Genomic DNA, 14322 nt, shown 5'->3' on the forward strand with positions numbered 1-14322 from the left:
ATTATCCCCCAAATATTATTTATATTTTGCATATTCCATGATTATGTTTATGTATTTGTTGTAATTGTTCTATCAAAGTAAAAACTGTTCATTCCTTAAGTCTGAGCTCACTTTTCATCTTTTATAAAGCCTTTGTTGAATAATTGTCAGTATTCTCTCCCTCTTGAAATTTTCAGACCTTTTCATTTATACCTAAACACCGCCACATTATTTTCTACATTTTATTATATGTTTGTTATATATTTTATTTCCATCACTAGCCTATGAGTTCTGTGAAAATGGCCTTCTGAGTATCAAGAAGGTTCAGGTAGGAACTTCATCCTCATTTGAGTGTAAGCTCCATACGAGCAGGAATATTTGTTTTGCTTACTACTCAATCCTTGACAGTTGGAGAAGCACCAGCACATACTAGAAACCCAACAAATATTTGTTGAATAAATATTCAACATAGCACCTAAGATAGCATCATGTGCATGATAGGTACTATACAAAAAACTACTGAATTACAGTAAAAATTGAAAACAAATGATTCCAAGTGAAATATCCTTTTCTTCAAAATAGTGAGCCTTGGAAGTTATACATTTATACCAGACCACATATTTTGAGACAGTCCTCAGAACTAGTTTGTGAATCCTAAAATAAAACCAGCTCAGTATCATTTTGTTTTTAATAAAACCAGCATTATCCAGCCTTACTTAATGCATTCATTTAATTTGGCTATCAATTATATTTGGCTGGAAGTGAAATCTAAAACTCTAGGCTTCAAATAACTCATCAAGAGAGTCTTCAGATTTTGGATCTTCATAAAACATATTGAATATATATTTCTTGGCAAGTTGAGTGATTATTGAACTCTTCCCTTTCCCAACTTCTGGATATTGTATCCTGCAGGAGTCTGTTCTGGACTCTATTCTCCCAATAATCCTGGATTCCAGCCTCCTGGGTTCTTTTTTTTCCAATAATACTTCTCATTAATTCACTTTGATTTAAGTATGACTCCACCTCAACAGCTTGCAAGTTTATACTTCTTGATTTCTTTAACTTCCAAACTGTAATTTCTAGTTGCCTCTTCTGATACTCACCTAAACACTTCTTTTTTCTTCCCAATAGTTTTCCCCTTGGTGATCTCACCTTGCCTTCACCACTTTAGTAAACTGAAGTAAGCTCACCAAGTCATAACTCTAAGATTCACTGTCATATCATTTTAAACTACTTCACTGTGTTCTGAAAGGTCTCTCAAAGATCTGATTAACTGAAGTTTTATTTTTGTTTTTATTTTTCCTAGTATTTTTGAGTGGTAAAGTTTTTTCAGTAAGTCAATTCCAGTATTCAAACAAACATTGGCCATTTGGAGAAAATGCAAAAAGTTTCAAACATGCATAGGTTAATTTAATATATGTGGTATATATGTACTACATAAAAACTTAAAGGCATTAAACAATTCAAGCAATAGCCCATTAATTTGAGTATCAAATGATTATTTTCTTTAGAAATCCTTATTCCAAAATTAATTTTAAATGAATACTAAGCAATTTATTATAATCATAAAAGTATTGGCATATAATAAAAGGAGGTTTTAATCTTTCACCTTATTCCATTCCTTTTTACTAATCTGGGCTTCATTTTATCTTGCCTTGGGCTATTTCCTCAGCTTCTAATTGTATAAAAATAATTTATTTGCCATAAAAATAATTTCTTTAAAATGAAACTTTGAACTAATACTTCCTAAAACTCCAATGGCTCCTCCCCAGTCAATCCATCACACGGCTTTTCGTACCCTCCCCAGTCTCAGACTCACCAATCCTAGTCTGACATATCATTACACCTAACAGCAACTTGCCATACAGCACTTTGCGCATCTCTGTTTCTGAGAGTGCCCTGTTATCCTCCCTTCTCTAACTTCGCTCTGACAAGTGAGTTAAACTAAAGGATCAGCTCTCCTTTTCCAGGAATTTCCTATGATTCTCAAATCTGGGCTGGGTGTTCATTTTCATGACCCTATTAATATTTGGGGCATAGTGTCACTGCACCTACTTCATAGTTTACATGTCATATTCTCTTAATACAGTCTGAGCTCCTTGAGGACCCAAGCTATACCTTAGCTCATGTTTTTATCCTCGGCACAGTTGTTTATTGAAAGAAAAAAAAATTGATTAAATAAATGAATGAATGAAAATCTCTCCTCGAATCACTACCCCTTAATGCACTAAGAAATTATTAGGGACCCACAGTTAGAATTGTAGGTATTGGGCCCTACAATTATGTGTATGTATGTATATATATATATATATACATATATATATATATATATATATATATACACACTCGGTGACAAATAACACAGTAATGTCAATGTATACACTTGAAATGATACATTTTACTGATCTTTAAAGCTTTTGTTCAATATATATAAAACATGTGAATATATTATTTATTCAAAGAATATGAAAGAATCAAGAATCAAGTTTCCAAGCATTGCTGCTGACATCTTCAGACTAAAAAAAATGAAATTTGATGACAAATCTGAAGCACCTGCTTGGAGACACTGAGATCTCAATTTTGTGTTATAGGAATGATGTGGAAGAATAGAAAGAGTTATAAACCAGAAAATTATAAACCTGGAACTAACACTACTTTTACCAACTAGAAGACTATAGAGGTTACTTAATCTGTTTGTTGTTTTACCTACAGGATATAGAAGTTATACTTCAAGGATTCTTCTTACCCTAATGTTTTGTAATATAGCTTTCATAAGAACAGAGTACCTGCAATATTAAAATATGTTATCAAAGAGAAATAATGGAAAATTTCTGGGAGGAGTTTTATCCTATTAACATAAGCTTCTTACAGTTCTTAATTAACAGATGAGCTAACAACCATTCTAGATGTTCATCGTTTATGGACATACTCAAAGTTTCATAAAAATTTACATAAATTAGAATAGAATTATATATATAGTTATAAAAAAAAACACATAAAAAGTAGAATCCTCTGATTATGTGGGAGTATTTGAGAGAGATGATAATGCTAAGGCTGGAAAAGGTGTCTCTGCCTCAAGAAAGAGGCAAAATGAGCTTGAAGAGTTTGGGAAATACTGTCCCAACGTTTCCTAATTGGAATGTTTTAGCAAATGTCATTGCCATGCTAGCTAAAAGTAAAAGAATCTCAAAATCACATCGAGTCTATAGTAAATCACGCAACACTTGTTAGGAAGGCTTTACGATGAGTGACAAATGTGAGGGTGATAAAATCTCTATTTTCATGATACCAGCTGCTGGCTTCGAGAAGCAGATGTTTGCACACGAGAAAAAGAGATAGCATTGAAACTTTTAAAGTTAGGTGAACTATAGGACAGTTGCGAAGTTTGGTAAGCAAAATTAAACTGAAGCTGTTCACAGTTTGGGGACCATTTTTATCCAGTAAAATGTAAAGTCAGATGAATTCTGAGACTCCTGAGAGACAGCATAGGCAGGTGGGAAAATGATATCGAGGTGCTCTTAGATAAATGCAGCCTAATAAAAACGTACAGAGCTTGAATATAATACACATTTTGGGCAAATAATACAATTTATTAAATGCCACATATGCTAGTCATAAAGCAGCAGTGCCTTTACAAATTCATAAGTGATTTCTTTCAGGCATTAAATATTCAACAGTTCCTTCCTGCCCCCATATATGGACAGTGATTTTCCATTTCCTTCCTAAGATAAATTTATTATTGATAAATTTATAGGAGCATTTCTTTTTAAAATTATTTTCAGAGGTTGCCAGAAGTCTGCTGAGAGGACGGGCATTGTCATTGCCTTCTGGTTCCTGCTTATGTGGAGGTGGATTTACTATTGCCTGTTACGGGAAGGTCTGGGAAAAGATGCTGCTTGATTGGAAGGCTCCATAATGCAGAATAGAAAACAGAGCAAAAGCTTGAGAATATAAAAGTACTATCCTAGTACTTTTCTATTCAGGGTCAGTTCCAGGGGAAGTTGCAAAGTAGGTCAAGTTTGTATTCAGTGTCTTAATCCTCTGTCTCCATAACTTCCTCCCTAATCCTGAATGTATGGTTCTGCCCTCACTCAGTTTGACAAGAACCTCAACTGCTATTCTCTCATTTCTCTACTACTGCTCTTTTAAATAGCTACTTCACGGTAAAGTATAGGTTGTGGGAATTTGTCACTGTTTTCTTTCCAGACATAATTAGAAATATGGTGAAACTGCACTCATTATGCAGTGAACTAGGAAGGGAGATTTAAAGGAGTGGAGCTCAGAGCCTTGCCAGACTCTGAAATCATATAACGGATACTGCAGTCGTTTCAGCGAGCCTACTCCTGTTTTGAATATAGAGCCTACAAGCAAAATGCAAGCACTGACTTAAAGAAAAGAAGGAACAACAAAAAACATATATTAGCTTTAGGTTTTATGGTTTTCTAGAATTTCTTCTGGGAAGATGAAAGGCAACCCTTAAGAATGTAATTTAGTTTAAAAACTGAAATTTATTGAAGCAAACCTGGCTTATTAGGAATTTTATTTTCAACTTTTTATTGATTTTAGTTTTATTAGATTTTAATCAGGGATTCTATTGTGAAATGTTTTGAACCCAAAATGTAATTTAAGAAGTCAGATTTTCTAGCAGTAGAGAGAGAACAGGGGAGGCAAAGAATTGAATAGAAAAAAAAAGAGAAATTATAAGGCAATTAAATAAAATGAGAAATAAAAAGACTTTGACTAAGCAACTCCTGAGGATCTGTAAAGTTCTGACTAAGCAACTCCTGAGGATCTGTAAAGTAGCCAGGGACTGGCTACTCAATTGGGGAGGTTCAATTCCAGACAGTAACACTTTCACTGCAATCCCGGGCAAGGGTCGTCAACAGTCACAATGTACAATGCTAGTCCACTAACTTAAAGCCACAAGAACTTGGTTTCGTCACTTATAAAGATAATAGAAGACTGATTATCCTTGGAAAACTGAGAACTGTCATTTGGTATCAATAAGGAGTTCAGAGAAATCACAAGTCAGCATTTATAAAAACTGTACATTTATTATTTGGGAATCGATACAAACTACTAAATTTTAGAGAAAGTTTATTAAATCTTTTTAAAAGAAGAAACAGTTATTGCTAACAATCAAAATAATTTACAGGGCTTTTAGTGGATAGAATTCAGAGATGCAGTACTTTAAAGAAGTCAAAGTTCCAATAATATTCTGAGGCATAAGAAGTAAATTACCTTAAAATTTTTTGTAAGTTGTATTCTTTATAAAACTGTATGTGACTCTTCTTTACAGAAATAATGTCTGTATTTTTATTAGTTCCTTATAAATTTTTTTCTTATTTCAAAATATAAAATCAGCAAAATAAGATCAAATGCATGTTGATCAATTTTCTGTGTCATTTTTTGATAAATAATGCTTTTTTTTTTTTGTACATTTACCTTTCTAATTAGGTAATGTCCTATCATTATATACATTTACCTTTCTAACTAGGTAATGTCCTATTATGGTACTGTACAAATTCCAAAACACATTTGTACATTTACCTCTCTAACTAGGTAATGTCCTATCATGGTACCGTACAAATTCCAAAACACTTGGGTTACTTTTATCTACCTATCATCTACTTATCTACCTACTGACCTAAATTAATACTTGATGAAGGAAATGTGGAGATAACCTATTTAAAAAAAAAAAAAGATAGTAAAAAATGCAATCAAATAGAAAGAAAATAAGTTCATTATCTGAGAGTTTTTCCTTTTTTTTTTCAATCACAGTAAGAGAAACTAAAATAACCTCTTTCTATTAGAGAGTTTATTAACATAAAATCCTTAAAGCTATCTTTGAGTGTAATGAAATACATCACACCTTCAACTAACTACTGAACCCTTTCAAATGTTTTTTGCTAAAATAATGGGCAACAAATACTCGTGCTGCATATTTAGGATGATTAAACTGATGTTAGCAAAAATACACAAGTATCAGGAACCAAACAAATGGGAAAAATCTAACTGCACAAAAGGAGGAAAAAAGATAACGTTTGAGCTTATAAAAATAAAATCTCAAAAGGTCTATGTCATCGGCAAAAGAAAATCAGTATTAGAATAAAAAATTTCATTGAAAATGTGAAGATTCATTCTGGAATTGATTTTAATTTCTAAGTTAAAGAAATATTTCAATTTAGAAATGGAATATTATTTTTCTTAATTGAGATCATTTAATAGGAACAGAAATCAACTAAACTAATACAGAAAAGGTAAAATATAGTATGCTACTATTTTTTAATTGAAATCTGTTAAAGCATTGCTACAAATTTTTAGTAAGAGAAATAGACTCATAAACAGGTTTCCTTTTGTTTGGCTCTTAGTTTTTCCCCTAAGAGGAAATCTACTTTTGGTTCTTTTTTTTAAAGGTATTAAAGGTATTAAAGATTTTTAAAGGTATTAAAGATTAGGATTTAACATTTGAAATCTGACATGAGACAATTGTTTGAATACAGCTGTCATCATCTTCCATCTATAAAGAAAATTATTCTTTCTAGGTGTGCATTGAATTAATTTGGCATTGCCTCTCATGATGCTTTTCAAATAAATTAACAGAGTACATTGACCAAGACAGTGGCTGATTGCTTCTTCAAACATTTTAACATTATTTCTGAGTGAATCATTTATTATGTGAATGGTATAAAGCATTGGTTAAGAGAGCAGGGTCTGAAGGCATGTTATTTTATTTCTAATGTGGACTTCACTACTTGTAACTGCAGAACATTGAGAAAGTTTCTTAATAGCTATTAAATGTGAGAGTAACAGTATTTACCTATCCATAAATGTGATGAAAACTAAACAGGATAATAAGTTTTAAGTACTGAATAATTCATTCACTGCATATGAACTATTTTAATGTTCTCCTCCAAGGTTCTCATACTTGAACTCGGGTTTTAAATTACTCTTCTATGTTTATTTGATATATGGTTGGAGCAATAAATCAGAATATCTATTTGAGGAAATTCTCCCATTTGGAGACAAAGATGTATAGAAAATACGTAAGTTTTGGCCATATCTTGACCTAGGATAAAATTACAACATGCTATGCATGTTAAGAAATTTTTCTTAATCTCAGTTTTAATATCTGTACAATAATAATAACTATTTTAGAGTTTACAGGTTAAATAAGCTAATGTTAAAATGAAGCTGGCACAGTTTATGGTATGTAGTAAGAATGTAGTAAATGCTAGCTCCTTCTCTGAATCTAGATACAAAAACAGATAGATAAAAACATAAATAGAAGAAAGATAGATATAGATAGATGATAGATGATGATAGATGGATAGATGGCGAATAGGTGATGATAGATAAATAGATAGATAGATAGATAGATAGATAGATAGATAGATAGATAATAGATTAATTGATAGATAAAAGAAGATATAGATAATGGAGAGAAAGAGATGTATGAGAAGCAGAGATAGATAAGAAGATAGATGAGGGATATAGCTAAATAAGAGATGAGAGATGGAGATGGAGAGAGAGAGAGAAATAGAAATGGAAATTTATCTCTACTTGTTACTTGTAGTTTCTTAAAGGCAGGCTCCAACTCAAATCTATTTTTGACATTCCCGAAGAATCTAACTTTCCTTATATATTGAAAGCATTTGATAAATATTTATTAAATAAGTGCATTAATGAATCTAATCAATAAATAAAATACTATTTTAGCTAACCCTTTAAATTCATGTTTTAAAGTAGAAGTAGAAGTCAGTCTCTCTTCCACATAATTCATAGATTACTGAAGTGTGGCTTTCAGATTCATAACTTTTCCATGTTTATTAATAAAAATGTGTGGCTACTACTTGTTTTACCAGAGACATTTCTATTGGCATTCTCACTCATAGATTAGCAATATTTTAGATGTAATATTAATTGAAATATATGCCAAATATGTGTTTTTTCAAGAATAGACACCTTCCTAAGATACTACTTTTTGAAATCAAAAATTAAGAAAAAAAACAAACACCTTTTCAGGATAAATTATATTTTTAAACATAAACGAAATCACTTTCTTTTTCTAGAGGGGTCTCTTCCATTCCCATCAAATACACTGCTCAGTTAATGGATGAAAAGGAATTATAGCATTAATGTGAGTAGCAGTGTATTGGTTTTTGTTTTTGATTAACAAAGTTTCTCATGAAAATGACAATAAATACAAACTCTTTACTTACTCTGCAGCTTTACAAATAGTAGCCAAGAAATTATCTGTTACTCACCATATGTTATACAGATAGATGGGTCTATCTTAAGGTGTGTATTCACATAGCAAGATTCAACAACCTATTATTTAAAATGTGTCTAAAAGATTCATATATTATAATATTGCATAGTCATAACCCACAAGACCATGTAAGTCACTTTAAGTAAACATTAAAATTTGCAGGATCTGTGAATATTAGATAAATATTTAAATAGCTTTTGCTTAAAAAATTTAAAAAACAATATTGCATTGGTAAAAGTCAGGAACAAAAAAGTTATCTGGCACTTGTTATTTAGAAAAGAAGGTTTTTGGGAAGATCAACCTTAAAATAAATCCAACATAATTATACTCAATGCAGAAATATTTATATGTATATATATTTATTTATTTTTCTATTAAATATATGTTTGCATGTGTATGTTTGTATTAAAATTTCAACATGATTTAAAAAGTTAGTAAACATTATATCCGCTAAAGTATGTGTGAAAGGATGGACTGCACTACAAGCAAAAATTTACTTTCTATAAATCATCAATTAATAAATGACTTAGCAGCTATGTGCACTTATTATAAATATAGTTTATTAAAAAACTGACAATAAGTATTAAATATATTTAAATACTGTTAATATTTTGAATGTTAACATATTAACTAGTATACATCTGTAATTCCGAAATCCAATTCTCATAATAGTTTTTTTCATTTTTTTAAATTAGACACACAAAAACTACTCATAGTTTCTAAATCTTAGAAATAAAAGTAGTTTAATTCTCTTTGAGTGAATCATTAGCAAATATTCCATTGTGTTTGAAACAACAAAAACATCAAAATTATAAAAAGGCATATAAATGAATAAATTGAAAATAGACTTTTGGAAAAAATATACATATTTATTAAGAAGTATCTCTTTTTTATCCCTACCCGGGTAAACAAATTCATGATTATTTGATATTTACAAAGATTTAAGTAAACTAAAACAAAAAGAGTGGAAACTCTCGCTTAGCTGTTACTTGACTCTTTAAAAACTACTTAAAAGCTAAAATTCACACTAAAAATAAACCACCATTAAGAACTATAAAATTCCAACCAAGTTTTCATTTCACCTAAAAGTGCTGAATTTACAATTTTAATCCTGTAATTTAGTATATTAAAATGTGCATACCTAGCTAATATATGCCATATTATTTTTCCTTGTTAATAAAATGCAAAATAGGAACATTTATGGCACATTCATGAAGATAAAAACAAATCTAATGACTTTGCTTAATTTCTCATTTTAAGAAGGTTAAAGACTAATATCCACAGCCTTCCTTTTTCTGTTGTTACTGAGGTACTGAACAGTTGCTTTTTGTCTGGGACAAACTTGAGATTTTTTGGTTCTTTTGATACATTATCATTGGCCCATTCCACTGTGAGAGATTGCAACTCTAGTACTAATAGGTTTATAAGGATTGCTTAAGCTTTATACTTGGTAAGCATTGGAAGGCTTCACTCACCTTGTTCAAGTGGTTGGCTTTTAGTTGAAGTAGTTTTCATCTTGAGTGCCTCCCTAACAGACATGTCACAGCAGGAGCCTTTGTTAGTGTCTTGGTCACTGTCAGCCTGATCACTGTCCCCGTGCCCACTGTCTCTCAGGCTGGCTCTTTCTGGGTCTTTAAACGTGGAGCTACTGAAATACATATAAAGAAAAAAAAGAGAAAGTGTTGTCTCTACGAGTTTGAATCTGAAGTGTAGTCTCTTGCAAAGCAATTTTGACACGAATGCAAATGGAGAAGCTGAGAAAGTTATTTAATAGGCCTTACCTTTGAACAAACTGCTGCCTGCTGCCCATGTAATTGGGCTCTGCGGGAAAATTGTCTGTCTGCGAAAGAGAAGGAAAAAAATACGTATAGTTGTACACTGGACAAATCTCCTGCAGAGCAACAAGATTTCCTAGTGGAAAAATGATTAATAATTCAAAAATTCCCTTAATCTTCAGATTTGTACATTTTAATTAAATTGGAAATTGCTGACATGTAATTATGTACTCAGAACAATTAAATGATTCCGGTCCACAAATTACCTGTTAAAGTAAACAATGAGCCTGTCATAAGTGGCATTCTCTGTTAGAACCAGGATGGATAGCACTGTGTTGTTTCATTATTTAGATATTAACATTGAATAGTTGTGGGAGGAGTGGAAAAATGACCTAATTTCTTTATATTAAAAGTGTGAATTATTTAATAATACTCATTTTTAAACATAATTACATCATCTGCTGCGATGCTATGCCTTCCTTGATGTAATATCATTTTAAAGTCATCCACTCCTCAATTAAGAGATGAGAGGGCCTCGTCTTCAAATTTCACCAATAACAAATATGAGCATGGTACGTATGGTTGAACTCATCTTTATAATCCATTCCCATCTATATCCCTACTATGGAAATTGTTCTCAAACAGGACAATTGAAAGGGACACTACTTTCTGGTTATTAAAAACAAAGTAAAAGAAAAAGAAAAAGAAATAAAATGTTACTTTAAACATGGAGAGTAAAGACACATAAAACAGGCTTGTTTTTTGTGGCTGTTTTTACTGCTTCCAAACTGACATGGAGGTCTGCCAAAAAGAACTGAATTCTCCTTGTATCATGGAACAGAGTCTTTTGGGAGAAAGAGACTGGATCTTTCATAGATCTCCCTATACTGTACATTCATACACATTACTTCTTCTTGCAGCTGACTCGGTGACAAAGGTTCTCCTGTTTTCTGCATCACTTCATATTACACCATTGTGCTCTGAAGCAGCTATGGGTTCCTACAAGATCATCCAGCATGCAAGGATCAGTGACACAGGATCATGCAATTCAGGAAGCAGAGGGCCCAAGGTAAGGCTTAATGTAGCGCAATATGTGTTTTCCTTATAAATAAGACTAATTTAAACTAACGGTATTTTTTTTCTTCCCATGTAATAATTTAAATTATTTAGCTTTTTGAACTATTACTGGGGGAGGGGGGAACATGTTAGGAGTAACAACTTAAAATATTAAGTTTCATTATCTGTTAGAAGTTTGGAGACAGAAAAAAAACCTTACAAATTTCTTAATTTGTAATCCTTTTTTGTTGTTTTTGAAATGAATTTTATCAAAATAAATGCAAAGAAGAAGGTAAAAAGGATAGATTCATTTTTCATTCCTACTCCGATTTCATTGGTAGTTAGTAGCAGACATTTTTGAATAACATGTTTTATTAGTTTCTAGATTCTGTGAAACACCTTATTTTTCATTTTCCAAATGACAAACTATCACTTTTTAAAGAATAACTTGATCATTAAAAAAATAATAGTGGAAACCAACACTGCAGGCAAAAAAGTTTGCGAAAGAATTTTTCTCATTTTTAAAATTATAATTACTTAGAAATTCCACACTTTAATAAAATCCAGTTCGTCTTTGGAATTGGTCAAACACATGTATCCAACTCATTATTGCTGTCAATCAAAAGCTAAGTATGAGTATCTTAGAATACTGCAGAAAAATACAATCTTGGGTGGTAAGGAGAGAGTAAAAAGTAAAGTGGAAGAGGAAACTCCAGTTAGAAAATATAAGTGCTCTTAAAAGTAATCTTGCAATTTTAATAGCTTAAGAAGGTGGAGCCTCGTGGGAAGTGGATCCCTGTTCAGTGTGACACTGGGAGAAACACTGAAGAAACTTGTCTTTCCCTGTTCTGATAGGGACGGTGTCTAAAAATGTTCGCATATTATTAAAGTTCTGAGAAGTTATAATAACACAAGAGAATTTAAAAAATAAAATGTTTTTTCTCATTGATTAAAGAGCTGTTTTTAAATTATATATGTGTGTGTGTATATAAGCTTGTGTGTGTATATGTGTATCAGTGTTTGATGAACATTGGGATATGGTATTACTACCAAATATCATTTTGATGAAAATCGAAAAACAAGAGGAAGTTAGAAAAGAAGGGATTTTGAAGAGAAAGACAGAGAATGAAAATAACAGCAGTGAGAAAGGCAAGGAAAAAATAGAGAGAGAGGAGGAAGAGAGAAACAAAAAGATACATGAAGGAGGAATAAGGTTGGAGGGAAGTAAAAAAGAAAAACACAAAAAAATATATAAATTGTTTTATTATTATAGAATTTCACAAAGTATAATTTTAAAGTGTGCATCCTAATCAAGGGTAAGGTATCATATATTTACTAATAATGCTTGCATTCATCCATTAAAATAGGTAGGAATATGAGAGATTGTGTGTCTGTTCATAATTACCGTGACAAAAAGCCATTTGGCTTTAACAAACATATAACTAATTCACTATAAAAACCACAGTGGCTTTAATACAGAAAATAACATTTTTATTATCCAGGCTCCAAGGGTGTCAGAAAACACATTTAAAATAATCTGAATATAAAATTACAGTATTAGCATAGAAAAATGAAAAATAGAGAAAAATAGCCATGTGTATCACAACATCATTTAATTAAGAAGTATTTTCCAACACTGTACTCTAAAAATTTAGTTCTATCTAGTACATTTATAATCTTAACTTTTAAATCTAGGAAGAAAGTAAAATTTGAGGTCAGCCACTTGTAACTTTTCACGTCTCAGCAGAATAATTAAATATGAATATTTATAACTCCTGAAAACTTTATCATTTTCCATACAAACTAATCACTAGAACATTTTCCTCTCAAATTCAGCTTGAACACAGTGAGTTTTAACAATTACTTTTAAAATATATAATTTGTTTATTATAAAAGTGTGTACCCTGAATTGGTGGGTAGTTACAGAAAAGATCTGAAGTAGACATTATAGATATCTTTTTAATCTATTTCAAAGTCAGGAATAAAAAGAGAAAAGTTTTGGAGTTTTGGTAAGTGATTATTTGCTCATAACAGAGCAGATCTACACTTATAAAACTCAGTGTGCCCTTCTATTTTGATTTTTTGTTTCTTGTTATTTCGTTTGATGATAATAATGAAAATTTAGATAGCCTTTCCTTTGTACAGAAAAATAAAAGAAATAAATGAGTTATCCAGCAACCCCACAAAGTGAATATGAATGGTTTCTTTGATTATTTGTCTTTATGCATTTCCCTAACAGCACTCAGCAAATGGTAGTCTATTTACAAATTACACTCAAAAGTCAGAATTTTTATCAGCAGTAGTAAATAGTAAACTATTCCTAGGATATGTCTTCTATAACTTGCTCATCCTTTTAGAACTATGAAAAAAAACTAATGATTATAAAAATGAATGTCTCTGGGAAAGACTAAAAGAAAGCGCCTACTAAAACTCAATCATGTTGGCCAAAATTAGGAAAGCTTTTTATTTCTAGAAGTAGATTAATTAGATATGGCTACTTACATGTGCCTAAAGAAGTTGAACTGAAAATGGACAGTAAAAGATGGCAAATAGATCTTTCAAACTATAAAAATAGTAAAAATAGAAATTTTAAAGTTATAACCAGCATTTGAGAAATTCGACATCTATTAATGATAAAATTGTCAGCAAAATAGAAATAGAAAGAAACTTCCTCAACTATATAAACGGCATCTACCAAAATAAAAAAGTATGACTAATATAATACTTACTAGTGAAAGACTGGAAGTTTTCACCACTGTACTAATCATTGTACTAAAAGTCCTAATAAGTTCAATAAAGCAAGAAAAATGAATAAAGTACACACAAATTGGAAAGGAAGGAAAACAGTTTACAATGTTATTTTATTCAGAGATATTATTTAACGAAGAAAATAAGAAGGAATCAAAATAAATAAACAAAACTTCTTAAAACTAATAAGGTTAGCAAAGTTGCCATATTCAAGGTCTCACATAAAAATCAATTACATTTCTGTATTCTAATAATAAACTTTGGAGATGGAAATTTCAAAAGCAATGCATTTATAATAGCTCCCTAAAAATCAAACTTAGCAAATAAATATTTTTAAAAATATAAGTATAGAATCAGCATGCTGAACATTTCAACAATGAAAGAAACAAATTAAAAAAACCTACACAGATAGAGAAAATATATTGTGTTTATGGATTGTATGTCTTAACAGGGTAAAGATGTCATTGCTCCTCAAATAATCTATACCTGTAA

The 14322-nt window shown here is 31.0% G+C and overlaps 1 protein-coding gene across 5 annotated transcripts in view; it reads right to left on the minus strand.

Moving 5' to 3' along the window:
• PCDH17 (protocadherin 17) overlaps positions 1-14322 on the minus strand; it is a 96668-nt gene that overhangs the window by 48855 nt on the left and 33491 nt on the right. For 4 of the 5 annotated variants that reach the window (XM_023525151.1, XM_011381046.2, XM_011381040.2 and 1 more), the window contains 2 exons: positions 10033-10091; positions 9727-9899 (listed from right to left, as the gene is read on the minus strand). In XM_023525151.1, coding sequence (XP_023380919.1) covers positions 9727-9899; positions 10033-10091 — 232 coding nt within the window. The remainder of the gene's footprint in view (positions 1-9726; positions 9900-10032; positions 10092-14322) is intronic. The other variant, XM_011381053.2, reaches the window with a different exon arrangement.

Source organism: Pteropus vampyrus, unplaced genomic scaffold (genome assembly GCF_000151845.1).
Source record: "Pteropus vampyrus isolate Shadow unplaced genomic scaffold, Pvam_2.0 Scaffold13, whole genome shotgun sequence".
NCBI classification, from domain to species: domain Eukaryota; kingdom Metazoa; phylum Chordata; class Mammalia; order Chiroptera; family Pteropodidae; genus Pteropus; species Pteropus vampyrus.